Source organism: Theobroma cacao, chromosome 2, assembly GCF_053813885.1.
Source record: "Theobroma cacao isolate CCN51 chromosome 2, ASM5381388v1, whole genome shotgun sequence".
Lineage (NCBI taxonomy): Eukaryota > Viridiplantae > Streptophyta > Magnoliopsida > Malvales > Malvaceae > Theobroma > Theobroma cacao.
In genome coordinates, this window is record NC_142640.1 from 3,655,897 (window position 1) to 3,671,096 (window position 15,200).

A 15,200-nucleotide genomic window follows, 5' to 3' on the forward strand; every position below is an offset into this window, starting at 1 on the left:
CTTTTTAATGATCTTCATGGCCGTACTTGCTATACCCTGAAGTCTACAAAAAGCCAAAGATCATGTAAGGCTTAAAATTCAAGATATCATTGTCTAGTGCTTTCTTCCCCTTTTTTTTCCTTTTTACTTTTTAAAGCAGGTTCTCTTCTTTTTTTTATCTTAGTTTATAATCGATCTTGCCCTTAAATCATCTTGTTTAATTCTCAATTTATTAAAAAGTTGAAAGTTAGTTTGGTTATCAGATCAGAGAAAGTGTAAATTATTAAGGAGTGTTCTTAAAAATAATGAAGGTAAAGTGTGTGGTCCTTCCCTCGCGCAAGATTTGTACCATTGATACCTACGCTACAAGATCGTGCTCTAAGCCTCGAATGTCGCTGATTGCTTAAAATGCAACCACATGCACAACTGAAGAGAAAGTTTGAGGTGGCTGCCAATCTATCGTTCTAATTTATTTGTCTGCAATAATTCGATCACTTCTTCAAATTTTAATTTGGCGGTTCGTGGTAGGTCTGGTTGTGACTGGAGCTGCTAGTAGGGCGTACTTCACGTGTACTTCACAGGGCTTTGTCTTGCAAGCTGATGCCTGGAACATTGAACGTCAATATCATTGATATTTGTAGTTTTTTTTTTTTTTTTTGGGGGGGGGGGGGGGGGGGGTGGTGTGGCCGCCTCGGTGGCGGCGGCGGGGTTGAATCCAATTGGATTTAAAATTTGCGATCCAAAGAAAAGGAACTTTAGATATTTTGTTGTAGAAATGTCCTCTTATAACCAACCAGCCAGAAAAATAAAAAATATAGCTAGTGTTTCATATATATCTAAACATCTCTCTCATTTATCTCACAGTTCTCGGATTATGAATTAATCCATAACATGTCGTTTAGTCCAATTAAGAAGTTGATTGTTTCGGTTTAATTAGTAGAAGTAGTTCGGTTTAGTCCAATTATGAAGAGATGTAATTTTTGTTCCGACTCTGCAAAGCTAGCTTGTATGCCAAAAGGAGTCTTTTACTACATTAACTTTAAGACTCAATATGGTATTCTAGCTTTTTTCATTAATAAAACATCAATTTCAAAAAATAAAAAAAAATTATGGCTACAGTGCTAAATTCTTTTCGTAAAAATACCAGAATTGAAAAAATGTTCAAAAGGGAAAAAAATCTTCGATTCAAAATCTCTAAGAGAATTTTGTGCCTCCTACCCTCTATTTCATCCACACTCTGGACAGATGATTTACGGGCACGATCAAGTTTCAATCACTTTCACTTATGTGCCATTTTTAATCAAATTGTTACAACCAAAACATAAGAACCAAACATGTTTTCCTTTTTGAGTCAAGTCAACATAGAAGGTCATGGTAACCCATGTTATACGTTTCCCATCAATATTATATGACAGATTATGTCTCAGACTTGCCCACAATTGGCGTAGTAGTACTACCCTTGTACTGTGAAATAAAGCTTTCAACGGATCCAAATCTTCCATATTTGAGTGGGTCCTGAGTCGGTCTGTCTTGCCTGAAGGTCGGTCTGTCTTGCCGGAAGGGCTAGGCTAACTTTTCCTTCCAGTCTTTTCTGCTGGAATTCTTGATAAGTGTTAGAAGACAACACCATGTGATCCCCTCATCAACCCATGTCTCTCTCATTACTGTTCAGACCCCAGCAACTGCCCCTTCACCACTCATTCCACATCCCCCACTTAATAGAGGAAACAAATCCCTTGTACCCCTTTCATCTATATATACAAGTACGAATGAGTCCATTGGTAACACATATTTTCACATTCTCAAGTACTAGTAAAGTTGTTTACCAACGCTTTCCAGGCTTTTTGAGATCTTCCTAGTCTTCCTTTCCAGAGGCACACATCCATCACGAAAATCATGGCTATCCGCCTTCCTCGTGTTGTTGGTGCTAAGAAAGTTCCCAAGGGCTACTTTGCAGTTTATGTTGGAGAAAACCAGAAGAGGTTTGTGATACCAGTGTCATTCTTGAACCGGCCTTCTTTTCAAGATCTGCTCAGCTTATCAGAAGAGGAATTCGGCTATAGTCATCCAACTGGCGGTCTCAGAATTCCCTGTGATGAAGACATCTTTCTTGATGTCACCTCTCGCTTGTATTGATTAGCAAAGAATTAACACTAATCAACCTATACAATTCTGTAGAGCACATTGACCGTGCTCTTTTCAGGCTTCTCCCTCGACAGGTTCTCAAAAACAAAAATCATGGAAGGAGAGCTCACCGGAGTCAGAGGAGGAGGCTCTAGCAATAATGGAAAGGTAAAGGGAATCAGTGAGAAGATTTTAGCTAGTTCCTTTGTTGTATTTTCCTGCTTTTGGTTTTTGTATCAACCGTAAGGGGAAATGAAATAGTATTTGTCTATACTAGGAAATTTTGCATTATTAAGTAACTGGTATTACTTTTCCCAAATACTGTCCTAATTTCGACATATTACACCCCCCATGATCAAATTATTACTGAGAAAAAAATTTTACATTCCGCGACTCTGCTTGTTTCAGTGTAAGAAATGCACGATGCATCTTTCCTGACATGATAAAAGCAACGTCATGCCCTGATATCAATGCGTTTTTATATGGTATTTATTCCAGCAAGCAACTTGCCAGAATTGCATGCATTTAGATATGAGTTGCTATAGTAAAATCTGAGTTCACCTATTTTAACCCTAGAACTATCATAACATGAAGTAGAACGATCAGGTCAGCTCCCATGATCTCTGTGGAAATTAGATTTCTATGAAATTACTGTAAGAAATTAAGAATTCATTTTAGTTGAGTGATGTGTCCCTCCTAAACTAAACTAAACTTTCCTAATCTAAACCTTTCTTTCACATTATTCCATTGAAACCAACATGATTCCATTTCCATCTTTTGGATTCTCTAACTCAACTCTCGTATCTGTAAACAATTAATTAGACAAATGATGCTTTTCAAAAGAAATTAGACAAAGGACGCTATGCAACATCATCAAGAAGCTTTTATACCATTTTGTGTAGAACAGGGGACTACCAACTCCTCTCTTTTCTACTTCATGTGATTAAAATGGTAGTCCTTCACCATATACTTGGAATGTGGTTGGGTAACATCTCCATTCTGATGACCAAGATCGTTGAACAAGTCAAATAGTTACTCCTAGATTCAGCTCAGGAATTCACCCATGTACTATTGCTGCAACATTGTTCAAGGAAACTCAAAAGGAAAGAAAAATAAAGTCCCTGACATGTAACTTGAAAATGATTTATTTTTTATTTTTTCAGCCATTCTGCATCTGTAGTTTTTTAGTTGACTGATCGAATGAAATTCAATTTTTCACAATCATATTTTCTTTGATCTTTGACAATTTTTTCTGGATTTGATCATTCTGAGAACAAAACCACATGCTTGGTGCCTTAATGTTCCCATAAAATCTTTCATCCCTTGGAATTAGACCCCAGTTTTTATAATCACTTCTCTAGGTTGTGTCGAGCAGCATCATCACATGAGCCGATGACTTCCTTGTTCTAATGTCTGGTGGTGCTGCAAATAAACAGGGTATAGATTGCATGCAAAATATTTTTGCTAAGTGGATTGCATGCAAATGTTGACTATGATCATATAAACTAATCCACATAATTGCGCCTACGATTTATCCATTAATAGAACTGATAGATTCCATTACCAGCGGCTGGTCCAAAGAGATATCAATTCAGGATGGGACAGCCTCTGGTTTGTTCTACGAAGTTGTGGGTTATGAATTATGATCATGGATCTCAAAACAATAGAAATAATATGAAATTCTATGTTTCAAATTTGTTTACTTTCTGGAAGGCAAATCCATGTGAATTGTGAGGGTTCTCTCATGATATATGTCAACGGACCACATTGACAAGTTTCGCTTCACTTGTCGCAGGAATGTAGGATTTACTATTTGCTCTATATATAGTAATAGAAAGGGTGCTTCCCACTGTCTGATATATATTTTTATGCTTTAGCTATTAAGCAGCCTTAGCTTGTTTATGCTAAGCAAATTATCCAAAGAGTGACTGCAGCTTCAGAAATACCAAAAGGCCACCTTGCTGTTTATGTTGGTGAATCCCAAAAGAGGCGCTATCTGAATCCAGTTTCATTCTTGAAGAACCCTTCATTTTAAGAACTGCTAAATCAGGCAGAAGCGGAGTTTGGCTTTGATCATCACTCGGTGGTCTCACAATCCCGTGTGCAGAAGAAGCCTTCATTGAACTTGCTTGTACTTTGAATGGCTCATGAGAGGCAACACAGATACGATGATGGCTAGTCTAGAAAACAATGACTTTCTGACTTTTTTGACTGAAAAGCTCGACCCCAGTTTCGCATCGAGAGTATTACGTACTCCAACTTATTGTAAATTTCTCTATTTTTTTTATTTAATTTTTTCTGTCAAGGAAAATTATAGTCAACATTCACCACCCGAAGATGAATGAACTTTTTTTTTTCAGTTTTGACCTCTCTTTCTATCTTTGTTTTCTTTTTAAATAATGTCTATATAATGTATGGATGTCATTAATGATTTATATTTTGCCATTCACTACTACAATTCTATGTCTCATTCTTCTACCAAAACTAGATCCAATTTACAGGTCACATAACTTTTTACAGAGAGTGAATTTTTCTTGATGCTCTCAAATCTGTCCTTAATTACATTACAACTAATATCCTTTTGGGTTTTGATCTTACATATTATCCAGAGTTTGGAAAACAAAGATGTGAGAACGAGGTTTTTATAGTCAATATATGCAGATAACGCAACAAATATGCTCAGAAATGTGGGTTAAAACAGGAGTCTTCTGTACAATCAAATAATAAAAAAAACGATTCTTCTGAAAGGCTACCCATATAGTTGGCTACATGTACCAGAAATTTCGTGATTCGTCAGACTTAATCATTCCCTCCCAGGGCACAACTTGATTGCAGCAAGACATAGACAACAATTAGAATAAAAGGCAATCAGTTGGGTTCTGATGAGGTCTTATTGTAGCTTGTAGGACACACTTAAGGCGCTCTTCAGAAGGGTTTGTCTTACAAGTTAATCCGCCGAAGGAACACATGCATGTGATTTGAGTTGGGACATGTTATAAACACTCCTTTAGCGGCTGCTAGCTTTGGTGTTTGTTACTGTTTAAGCATCTTGTATGGCTGTATAAATGCCTTGGAAAATGTCCAGCAAGATTGCTTAAATCTTCAGGAGGACCACAAAGCTAGTCCAACTGGATGGTCTATTGATATGAACAAACGACAATTAAGTCAGGGCCGATGACCAATTTATGCAGACAGAATTTCGTATGTAGAGGTCTGTTAGGTCGACCCCAAATATATTTATATCACATGTGTATTTACTATCTTATATCTCCTTGACTTCAAGTGGGTCATTCTTCTAGGATTGCTGGCCAATAATGCATTCTAACCAATGTACAGTCTCAATAGTCATTTATTTCTTGATGATCTGTTGGAAGACACAGCCATGTGATTCTGAGCTTCGTATGTCTTTCAATCAAACCCCACCAGAATGCATCTTGACCACTCAATCTGCAGGTCATTAGTTTCCTATATACATTCTTCCATCTATATATACAAGTGCATTATCCACACCGCAACCAAGGCATTCTCACATCCTCCTCTACTAGCAAATCCTAGCACTCTAGTTTCAAGTCTTCTCTGATCTTCTTTGTACCCCAAATTACTATCGGAAATGACTATCCGTGTGCCTAGAATTATGCACGCTAAGCAGATTCTTCGTCAATCTAAACTGTTTGCAAATCAAGCAGCCTCCACCTCATCGGATGTTCCGAAAGGATTCGTTGCAGTTTATGTTGGGGAGAGCCAAAAGAAGCGATTTGTAGTTCCAATTTCAGTCTTGAATCAACCTTCATTTCAGAAATTGTTAAGTATTGCTGAGGAAGAATTCGGATTCAATCATCCTATGGGTGGTCTCACAATTCCTTGCAGAGAAGAAGTCTTCATTGATCTCACTTCCCGCTTGCGTTAGCTTGCTACAGCTAAAATTAAGTAGTCAGCAGATGCAATTTTTTTTGTCTATTGATGTACATACTTCTGTTTCTTTGGCAGAAAGAGATGATGAGCAAATTTATACCCTTCTGACAAATTTTTTTAATACAAATTACAGTGGTTCAATTATCAAATTTTACTTTCACTTATTCTAATTCAAAACATTGTTAAGTTGATGTTGCTTCTGTCCAAGATCTAGTGCTACATTTTTATTTTTTCGAAAGTAGCACAATGACGAATTTTCAAGTACTATTAGTCCCTAAAATAAAAAATGACTGCAATCCTTCAATTTCTTGAGTTATTAATAAGAAGCGAGGATCCACTACCATCAAAATCCATTTATCTCCAATTTTGTGTCTAAACATGGAACAATCAAGTAATAGCATTGACAGCTTCCCGCAAAACGCCAATGTCGTTCCAATCAAAAACCTCAAATCTCACTCGTTTTCTTAAGCAAAGTAACCTTAGCTTTTCTAGAAAAATGAGTGTACGAAAACTAGAAAACATTGAAAGGAAGAAAATCAAGAATATAACATATGCGATTGTTGTAAGTCGATCTTTAATTATCGGATACAACTAACAAAAATCTCAAAAACAATAATAACTAGTCAATCCAAAACCCCATAAAAAAAAAAGGAAAAACAAGAATTTTAGAAAGGTGGGCTTAGGTCAAATTTGGGTTGAAACGAGCTCGAGTTTCATATGGATAGGCCCTTTAGTGAAAAAGTCCTCTGCCCAACCCATTTTGCATTTACTGGTATAAGCTCTCTTAATTGGGGAGCGAAGAAGCAGGCTTGTAGACTTCGTCAGTTTGAAAATTTTCTTTTTGCTAAGCAAATTATTAAGAGATAAAATAAAAGCTTTGGATTTCTGAGTGTAAAGCTAATTCAAAACCTTTGAATCATCGAGATCAACCCCAAATTTTTTCAAAATTGGAAACTATTTCAGAAAGTGTCATTGCACCCAATTGTTGGACAACCTTAAATTTGCATTCCTTAGATCCTAATAAAGAAATTAATGAAAAATATTATGTATAAATAATTTATACTAATCCAAAATCTAACATAGTAGGTATTTAAAACGTCTCTAATATCTAATCCATAATTTAATAGCGGAAATAATATAGCAAAAATAATACTAATCAGATTAACTGCTGATACTTAGTGTATTAAGATCTTTTTTTTTTTCTTTATGACTCATCAATGAATGATATCTTTATGTCATTGTAGACAAGAGAGGGGACCTAACCTTACCTTTATATAGTGAATCTCTAGTCCCACTCATCATAAAATTCAGGATTTCTTAATACAGACTTATATTTTTAAACTCACATATAATATTAGAGTCTAACCCACTTTACTAAATCATATTATGGATTATAATATTGTCACTTTATCAAAATCAAATTATCTTAACTTAATTTTAACAAAATACAAAAATAAATAATATAAATCTACACAAAAATTTGACTGAAATTCTAACAAATAACTCTAACTTAAGACAATAGAATGTCCAGATGAATTATGCTTTTCAGGAAGACAAGGACTAGACCAACCATCTTTTTCCCTTTTCCTTAGAGCGCCTCAGTAAGTGCTCTCTTCAAATAGAAACTCACGAAACATATTTCTTTACCATGTTCCTAATCAAAACGACAGACAGTTAGGTTATCATTATCTATGGCTATCGAGCATCCAACTGTCAATTCCTAATCTTTAGCTTGTTTCTCACTGTAAGGCCTTTAGTTTCTCAACATACACATACAATACAAATCCCGAGGCCCCAACTTTGTTAATTAGGTGGTAAACAACACCATGTGAAGGCCGAGGCTATCATGAATTACGTCCCAAACAAGCAAACCCCAGAAAATGATTCTCAGCTTTCCAGTTTCACTTCAACAATCATAGCATTTCCTGTAGGCTTTAACCATTCCATCTATATATATATTCCCTCATTTCTGTCACAGGCTCATCACACCTAACTCACGAGTTTTCTTGATCTAGCACTTCTCTTTAATCTTTTATATACTTGAAACTCTTTAATTTATCATCAGAAGCAATGGCTATTCGTTTTCTTGCTAAGCAAATTTTGCGCCGTTCTGTTTTTGCTGCAAGTAAAGGAGCCTCGACAACTGGAGATGTAGTACCAAAAGGCTTCCTAGCAGTTTATGTCGGAGAGACGGAAAAGAAGAGATTTGTGGTTCCAGTAACTTTGTTGAACCAACCTTCATTTCAAGCCTTGCTAAGTAAAGCTGAAGAAGAGTTTGGCTTTGATCATCCTATGGGTGGTTTGACAATTCCATGCGGAGAAAAGACTTTCATTAACGTCACTTCCCAGTTGAACGGTTAAGAATAGGTAAGTCAATCCATTGAAGATTGCCTATAATGGAAGATGGACGACTCATCGCTTCTGCGCAGAATCACAATTGCTCGCTATTTTCAATGGTGGAACATCTGCAAAAGGTCATTCATGTTTCAAGTACCATGGGGTGACTTAAAGGGGAGATTTACCGTTTACGCAGGAGAAAACCAAAAGCGACGCTTCCAAGTCCCAATTTCATGGCTGGAGCATTTGAAAAATTCGGATCAAACTAGGCCTGGCAAAGCCTCATGAGAAACAAGAGCCAGAGAAGGAGAAAACAACTGGACATAATCCATTCAATTAGCCATGGACCAAGAATCATACTGTAATTTTGTATTTTTCTGAAAAGAGAACAAGAAAATTTTATTCTATTTTTTTACCAATTGCAAATATCAATTTTAAGTTCTTTGTTTCTTTGTGCTATTTTTGTCATCTTTATTTCCTTTTTTTTTTTTTTTTGAAAAATTAGCTTCATTTCATGTCAAAACAGGGGAGACCCCTCATACATGCCAAGACGAAGGAGCGGGACTGAGGAGACTTCAGCCTGGGCACTTTCCTGGGCAAATTGGCTGACAAGAATATTGCCAGTAGCCTCACCCTGCCTTTCTATACAAAATTCTCAATATATTAACCCATGCACAGCAGTTATCTTCACCCAAAACTCTATTTCCATTGATTGGCACTCACAGAGTTGGTTAACTCATCAGTACACTGCAAACATATATTAATTCACATATGACATACCTTTTTAATGATCATCATGGACATTTTTTTTTTTTTTGAATAGACATTCAAGTAATCATTGTCTAGGTGCCCTTAAATGATTTTATAATGGATTAAACAGAGACAAGAGGCACCAAATTCTCTTTGAGATTTGAATTGAACACTTTTTTAGTTTTTTTTATTTAATTCTCAATTTATCAAAAACACGAAGATTAGTTTGGTTTTCAGATCGGATAAGAAATAAATTACTAAAAAATGGCCTTAAAAATAAGGAAGGTAAAGTGTGTGGTCCTTTCCTTGCAATATTTGTAACATTGATGGCTCGGCTACGAGATCGTGCTCTAAGCCTCAAACGTTGCTGATTGCTCAAAATGCAACTAGAGTCACAACTGAAGAGAAAGTTTGAGGTGTGGTTGCCAATCTTTCGTTCTTTATTTGTCTGCAACTATTCGATCACTTCTTCAAATTTCAATTTGGCGGTTCGTGGTGGTAGGTCTGGTTGTGACTGGAGGTACTAGTAGGGCGTCCTTCACGTGTACCTCACAGGGCTTTGTCTTGCAAGTTGATGCCTGGACTGGAACATTGAATGCCAATATCATTGACATTAATAGTTCTTTGGGGGAGAAGAAATCCAATTGGATTCAGAATTTGTGATCCAAAGAAAAGGGAGTTTTAGATATTTCTTAGGACTTACACCAATTAAATATAAATCCGTAACAAAAAAAATAATTGATATTTGTCATAAAAATATCCTCTAAGCAACTAGTTAGAAAAATCAAGAAAATAACAAGTGTTTCATATCTCCACATCTCCCCGGTTTATCTCACAGTCTTCGAAATTATGTATTAATCCATGACATGTCCTTTAGTCCAATTCAGAAGTTGATTGGTTCGGTTTAATCAGTAGACATAGAAGGTCACGTTAACCCATGTTATACGTTTTCTATCATTGTATGACAGATTATATCTCTCAGACTTTCCCACGAATGGCGTAGTAGTACTACTCTTCTATTATGAAATAAAGCTTTTTACGGTCCAAATCTTCCATATTTGAGTGGGTCCTGAGTCGGTCTGTCTTACCGAAAGGGCTAGGCAACCTTTTCTTTCGTCTTTGCTGCTGGAATTCTTGATAAAGTGTTAGAAGACAAAACCATGTGATCCCCTTATCAACCCATGTCTCTCTCATTACTAGCCAGACCCCAGTAACAGCCCCTTCACCACTCAGTCCACATCCCTCACTTAATAGAGGAAACACATCCCTTGTACCCCTTTCATCTATATATACAAGTAAGAATAAGCCCATTGGCAACACATATTTCCACATTCTCAAGTACTAGTAAAGTTGTTTGCCTACGCTTTCCAAGCTTTTTTGAGATCTTCCTCGTCTTCCCTTCCAGAGGCACACATCCATCACAAAAACCATGGCTATCCGCCTTCTTCGTGTTGTTAGTGCTAAGAAAGTTCCCAAGGGCTACTTCGCAGTTTATGTTGGAGAAACCCAGAAGAGGTTTGTGATACCAGTGTCATTCTTGAACCAGCCTTCTTTTCAAGATTTGCTCGGCTTATCAGAAAAAGAGTTCGGATATAATCATCCTACTGGCGGTCTCAGAATTCCCTGCAATGAAGACATGTTTCTTGATGTCACCTCTCGCTTGAACTGATTACGAGAGAATTAACGCTAATCAGCCTATACAATTTTGTAGAGCAAACAAGCATCACTAATACCATGTAAACAAACTTTTTTTCCCATCCTTTTTGCCTTGGGGAGCAGTTATAATTCTCCCTAAGTAGATAATTAGAGATGGTGTTACTGTAACCGTTCAATCAAATTGGAAAAGGACAGTATGATACGCATGATTCAATTGAAATTTTCGTTTCTTTTTGGAATTTCCTATGATCCACTTTTCCTTGTTTAATTTTTAATTTAATTGTATGTGATCTAACCTTGGTCTCAAATTACTTCATACAACCAATTTACTTTTGCATATTAATGAGGTTCTCAAAAGGTTAAAAGCCTTCATAATATTCATTGGATAGAAAAAAGGAAATTTTATTGGATAGATTTGACGATGAATTAAGATATTTAAAAAGATTTGAGATGTTAGGGCCAGCAAGCTATTTTACAAGTAGATGACATTGCTGATAGCATCTCCAAAGCAGGCCCTAAATAATATAATTTGGCTCAAGGAAAGAAAATATAAAGAAGGGAGATAGGACCAAACCACATTCATCAGAAATATCACAAACTAAACTTGCCTAATCTGGACCTTCTTTTCATATTAATTATTCCATTGATACCAACATGATTCCATTTACATGTTTTGATTACACCGTTAATGCTTAATCAACAAATTTAGTACTGTCAACGATAATCGTTTAGATTCTCCAACTCCATATCTGTAACAAATTAATTAGACAAATGACGGTATGCAACATCAAGTAGCTTTTATGCCATTTCGAGTTAAACTCAGGGGACTACCAACTCCTTGCTTTTCTGCTTCATGTGATTAATTAAATGGTATTCCTTCACCACATGCTCGGAATATGGTTGGGTAACAACCCCATTCTGATGACCAAGATCGTTGAACAAGTCAAATAGTTACTTGTAGGTTCAGCTCAGGAATTCACCCCCTGCACTATTGCAGCAACATTGTTGAAGGTAACTCAACAAGGAAAAAAAAAATAAAGTCCATGACATGTAGCTTGAAAATGATTGTTTTATATATATATATTCAGTCATTCTGCACCTATAATTAATTTTTTTAGTTGACTGATAGTTTCTCATATCTTCGACAATTTTTGCTGGATTTGATCATTCTGAGAACAAAATCACATGCTTGGTGGCTTAATGTTCCCAATAAATCTTTCATCTCTTTGAATTAGGTCCCAGTTCTTATCATCACTTCCCCAGGATGTGTCAAGCAGCAACATCACGTGAGCCGATGACTTGCTTGTTCTATATTGTCTGGAGGTGCAGTCGGTAACAGGGTAGAGATTGCAAGTAAATGGTTTTGACAGTGTGAATATGGTGATATAGACTAATCCACAAAATTGTCCCTACAATTTATCCATTAATAAAACGAAAGGATTACATTATCAGCAGCTGGTGCAAACAGATATCAATTCAGGGTGGGGCAGTCTCTGTCTTGTATTCTGAAGTGGTGGGTTATGACTTATGATCATCAATCTCAGAATAATAGAAAGAATATGAAATTTTATTTATCAACTTTTTTCATCTTTCTGGTAGGCAAATCCATGTGAATTGTGGTGGTTCTTTCCTGATAGATGTCAATGGACCACATTGACAAGTTTTGCTTCACTTGAAGCCAGAATGTAGGATTTATCATCTGCTCTATATATGCACTAATAGAAAGAATGCTTCCTACTGTCTGTTATATGTTTTAATGCATTAGCTATTTAGAAGCCTTAGATACATATCCTGCCATTACATTTGTCAGTGACATAAGAGTTAAAAGTTTCCGAAATCCTGCACCTGTTCATGCTAAGCAGATTATCCGAAGAGAGACTGCAGCTTCAGAAATTCCCAGAGGCCACCTTGCTGTTTACGTTGGTGAATCCCAAAAGAGGCGCTTTCTGATTCCTGTTTCATTTCTTGAAGCACCCTTCATTTCAAGAACTGCCAAATCAGGCAGAAGCAGAGTTTGGCTTTGATCATCCAATGGGTGGTCTCATAATCCTTTGTGCAGAAGAAGCCTTCATTGAACTTGCTTGTAGTTTGAATTGCTCATGAGAGGCAACTACAATAAGATGATGGCTAGTCTAGTAAACAGTAACTTTCTGACTTTGTTGACGGAAAAAGCTCAACCACAGTTTTGCATCGAGAGTAGTTACGTACCCCAAGTTTTTGTAAATTTCTCTATTTCTTTATCTAATTTTTTCTGTAAAAGAAAATTATAGTCAAAATTTACCACCCGAAGATGAATGAATTTTTTTTTTCTTCAGCTTTGTCCTCTCTTTTTGTCTTTGTTTTCTCTTTTTCCTAATGTCTACATAGTATATTGATGTAATTAATTATAGGATTCACGTTTCAGTTCAGGAACCCGAATGCATGTATGCCGGGAGTCATCATGTATATTTGCCCTCCAATCCTACATTTAAATCTGTCCTTTAATACATATTACCCAAATATGCTCAGAAACGTGGGTTAAAAAAGGAGTCTTCTGTACAATCAAAAAATAAAAAACAGATTCTTCTGTAAGGTTACCCGTATGGTTGGCGACATGTACCAGAAATTTCGTGAGTCGTCGGACTTAATCTTTCTCTCTCCACGGCATAACTTGATTGCAGCAGGACATAGACAACAATTAGGTTAAAGGAAAATCAGTTGGGTTCTGATGAGGTCTAATTGTAGCTTGTAGGACACATTTCAGGCGCTCTTCAGAAGGGTTTGTCTTACAAGTTAATCCGCCGAAGGAACACATGCATGTGATTTGAGTTGGGACGTGTTATAACTACTCCTTTAGCGGCTGCTAGCTTCGATGTTTGTTACTTTTTAAGCTTTTGTATGGGCATAACAGCCTTGGAAAAACTAGTCCTCCAAGATTGCATAAATCTTCAGCAGGACCAAAAAACTAGTCCAACTAGTATGGTCTACTGCTCTGAATAAACGACAATTAAATCAGGTGCAGATAACCAATTTATGCAGACTGAGAATTTCGTATGAAGATGCTTGTTAAGTCGACATCAAATAGATTTATATCACATTTATATATCATCGACTTTTATCTCTAGAATTACATGATTTAAGTGGGTCCATTGATTGTTGGTCATTCTCAAAGAATGGCTGGGCAAAAATGCATTCTAGCAGATGTACATTACAATCAATAGTCACCTATTCTTGATGATCTGTTGGAAGACAAAGCCATGTGATTCTGAGCTTCTTATGTCTTTCAATCAAACCCCACCAGAATGCATCTTGACCACTCAATCTGTAGGTCATTAGTTTCCCATATGCATTCTTCCATCTATATATACAAGTGCATTATCCACACAACAGCCAAGGCATTCTCACATCCTCCTCGACTACCGAATCCTAACATTCTTGTTTCAAGTCTTCTCTGCTATTCTTCATACTCCAAATCACTAGTGGAAATGGGTATCCGTGTCCCTAGAATTATGCATGCTAGGCAGATTCTTCGTCAGCCTAAACTTTTTGCAAATCAAGCAGCCTCCACCTCAACGGATGTTCCCAAAGGATACTTTTCAGTTTATGTTGGGGAGAGCGAGAAGAAGCGATTTGTAGTTCCAATTTCAGTCTTGAATCAGCCTTCATTTCAGAAATTGTTAAGTATTGCTGAGGAAGAATTCGGATTCGATCATCCTATGGGTGGTCTCACAATTCCTTGCAGAGAAGAGGTCTTCATTGATCTCACTACCCGCTTGCATTAGCTTGCTACAGCTAAAATTAAGTAATCAGCAGATACAATTTTTTTGTCCATTGATGTACATCGTTCTGTTTCTTTGGCAAAAAGAGAAGATGAGCAATTGTATACCCTTCTGACAAATTTTTTTAATACAAATTATACTGTTTCAATTATCAAATTTTGCTTTCAATTATTCTAATTAAAACATTGTTAAGTTGATGTTGCTCCTGTCCAAGATATAGTGTTATATTTTCATTTCTTTCAAAAGCTACTCGATAACGAATTTTCAGATACTATTAGGTATTGGAATAAAGAATACCTACAACTCTTTGATTTCTTGAGTCATTAACAAGACGTCAAGTTCCACTTCCGTTAAAATCCACTTATCTCCAATTTTGTAATATCCCTCACAAAAAAAAAGTTTTATTTGATAATTACATATATGGCTTTGTTATTAATAAAAAAAAAGAAAGGACTTTTTAAAAAATAGAATGGATATATTTTAGTTGGTGTCAGATTACGTTATCACGTTTAAAAAGAAAATCTATCTTATCATGTTTAAAATAAAAACAATCAATTTTATCGCAGCACGTTTAAAATAAAAACAATCAGTTGAAAGAAAAAATAGAAGTTAACTCAATTTTATATCATCAGGAGTCAGAAGAAGAAGAAGAAAGATAGAGAAAAGGGAAAAGTGTTCGAGGAA

General features: G+C 36.2%; 2 protein-coding genes and 4 pseudogenes across 2 annotated transcripts; all 6 read left to right on the forward strand.

Moving 5' to 3' along the window:
- The first annotated feature begins 1,753 nt into the window (after nucleotides 1-1,753).
- Nucleotides 1,754-2,376, forward strand: LOC18607657 (auxin-induced protein 15A-like). Its single transcript, XM_018115663.2, has one exon. It carries the CDS (start codon nucleotides 1,876-1,878, stop codon nucleotides 2,113-2,115), a length of 240 nt encoding a protein of 79 aa, XP_017971152.2. The 5' UTR covers nucleotides 1,754-1,875; the 3' UTR covers nucleotides 2,116-2,376.
- Nucleotides 2,218-4,354, forward strand: LOC148763932 (auxin-responsive protein SAUR21 pseudogene; annotated as a pseudogene).
- A 1,270-nt stretch (nucleotides 4,355-5,624) lies between these two features.
- Nucleotides 5,625-6,164, forward strand: LOC108660943 (auxin-responsive protein SAUR21 pseudogene; annotated as a pseudogene).
- Nucleotides 6,165-7,847: 1,683 nt separating this feature from the next.
- On the forward strand, nucleotides 7,848-8,811 carry LOC148763933 (auxin-responsive protein SAUR21 pseudogene; annotated as a pseudogene).
- A 1,625-nt stretch (nucleotides 8,812-10,436) lies between these two features.
- Nucleotides 10,437-10,978, forward strand: LOC18607660 (auxin-induced protein 15A-like). The gene has a single exon (XM_007041924.3). It carries the CDS (start codon nucleotides 10,532-10,534, stop codon nucleotides 10,769-10,771), a length of 240 nt encoding a protein of 79 aa, XP_007041986.3. The 5' UTR covers nucleotides 10,437-10,531; the 3' UTR covers nucleotides 10,772-10,978.
- Nucleotides 10,979-14,153: 3,175 nt separating this feature from the next.
- Nucleotides 14,154-14,672, forward strand: LOC18607661 (auxin-responsive protein SAUR23 pseudogene; annotated as a pseudogene).
- The last annotated feature ends 528 nt before the right edge of the window (nucleotides 14,673-15,200 follow it).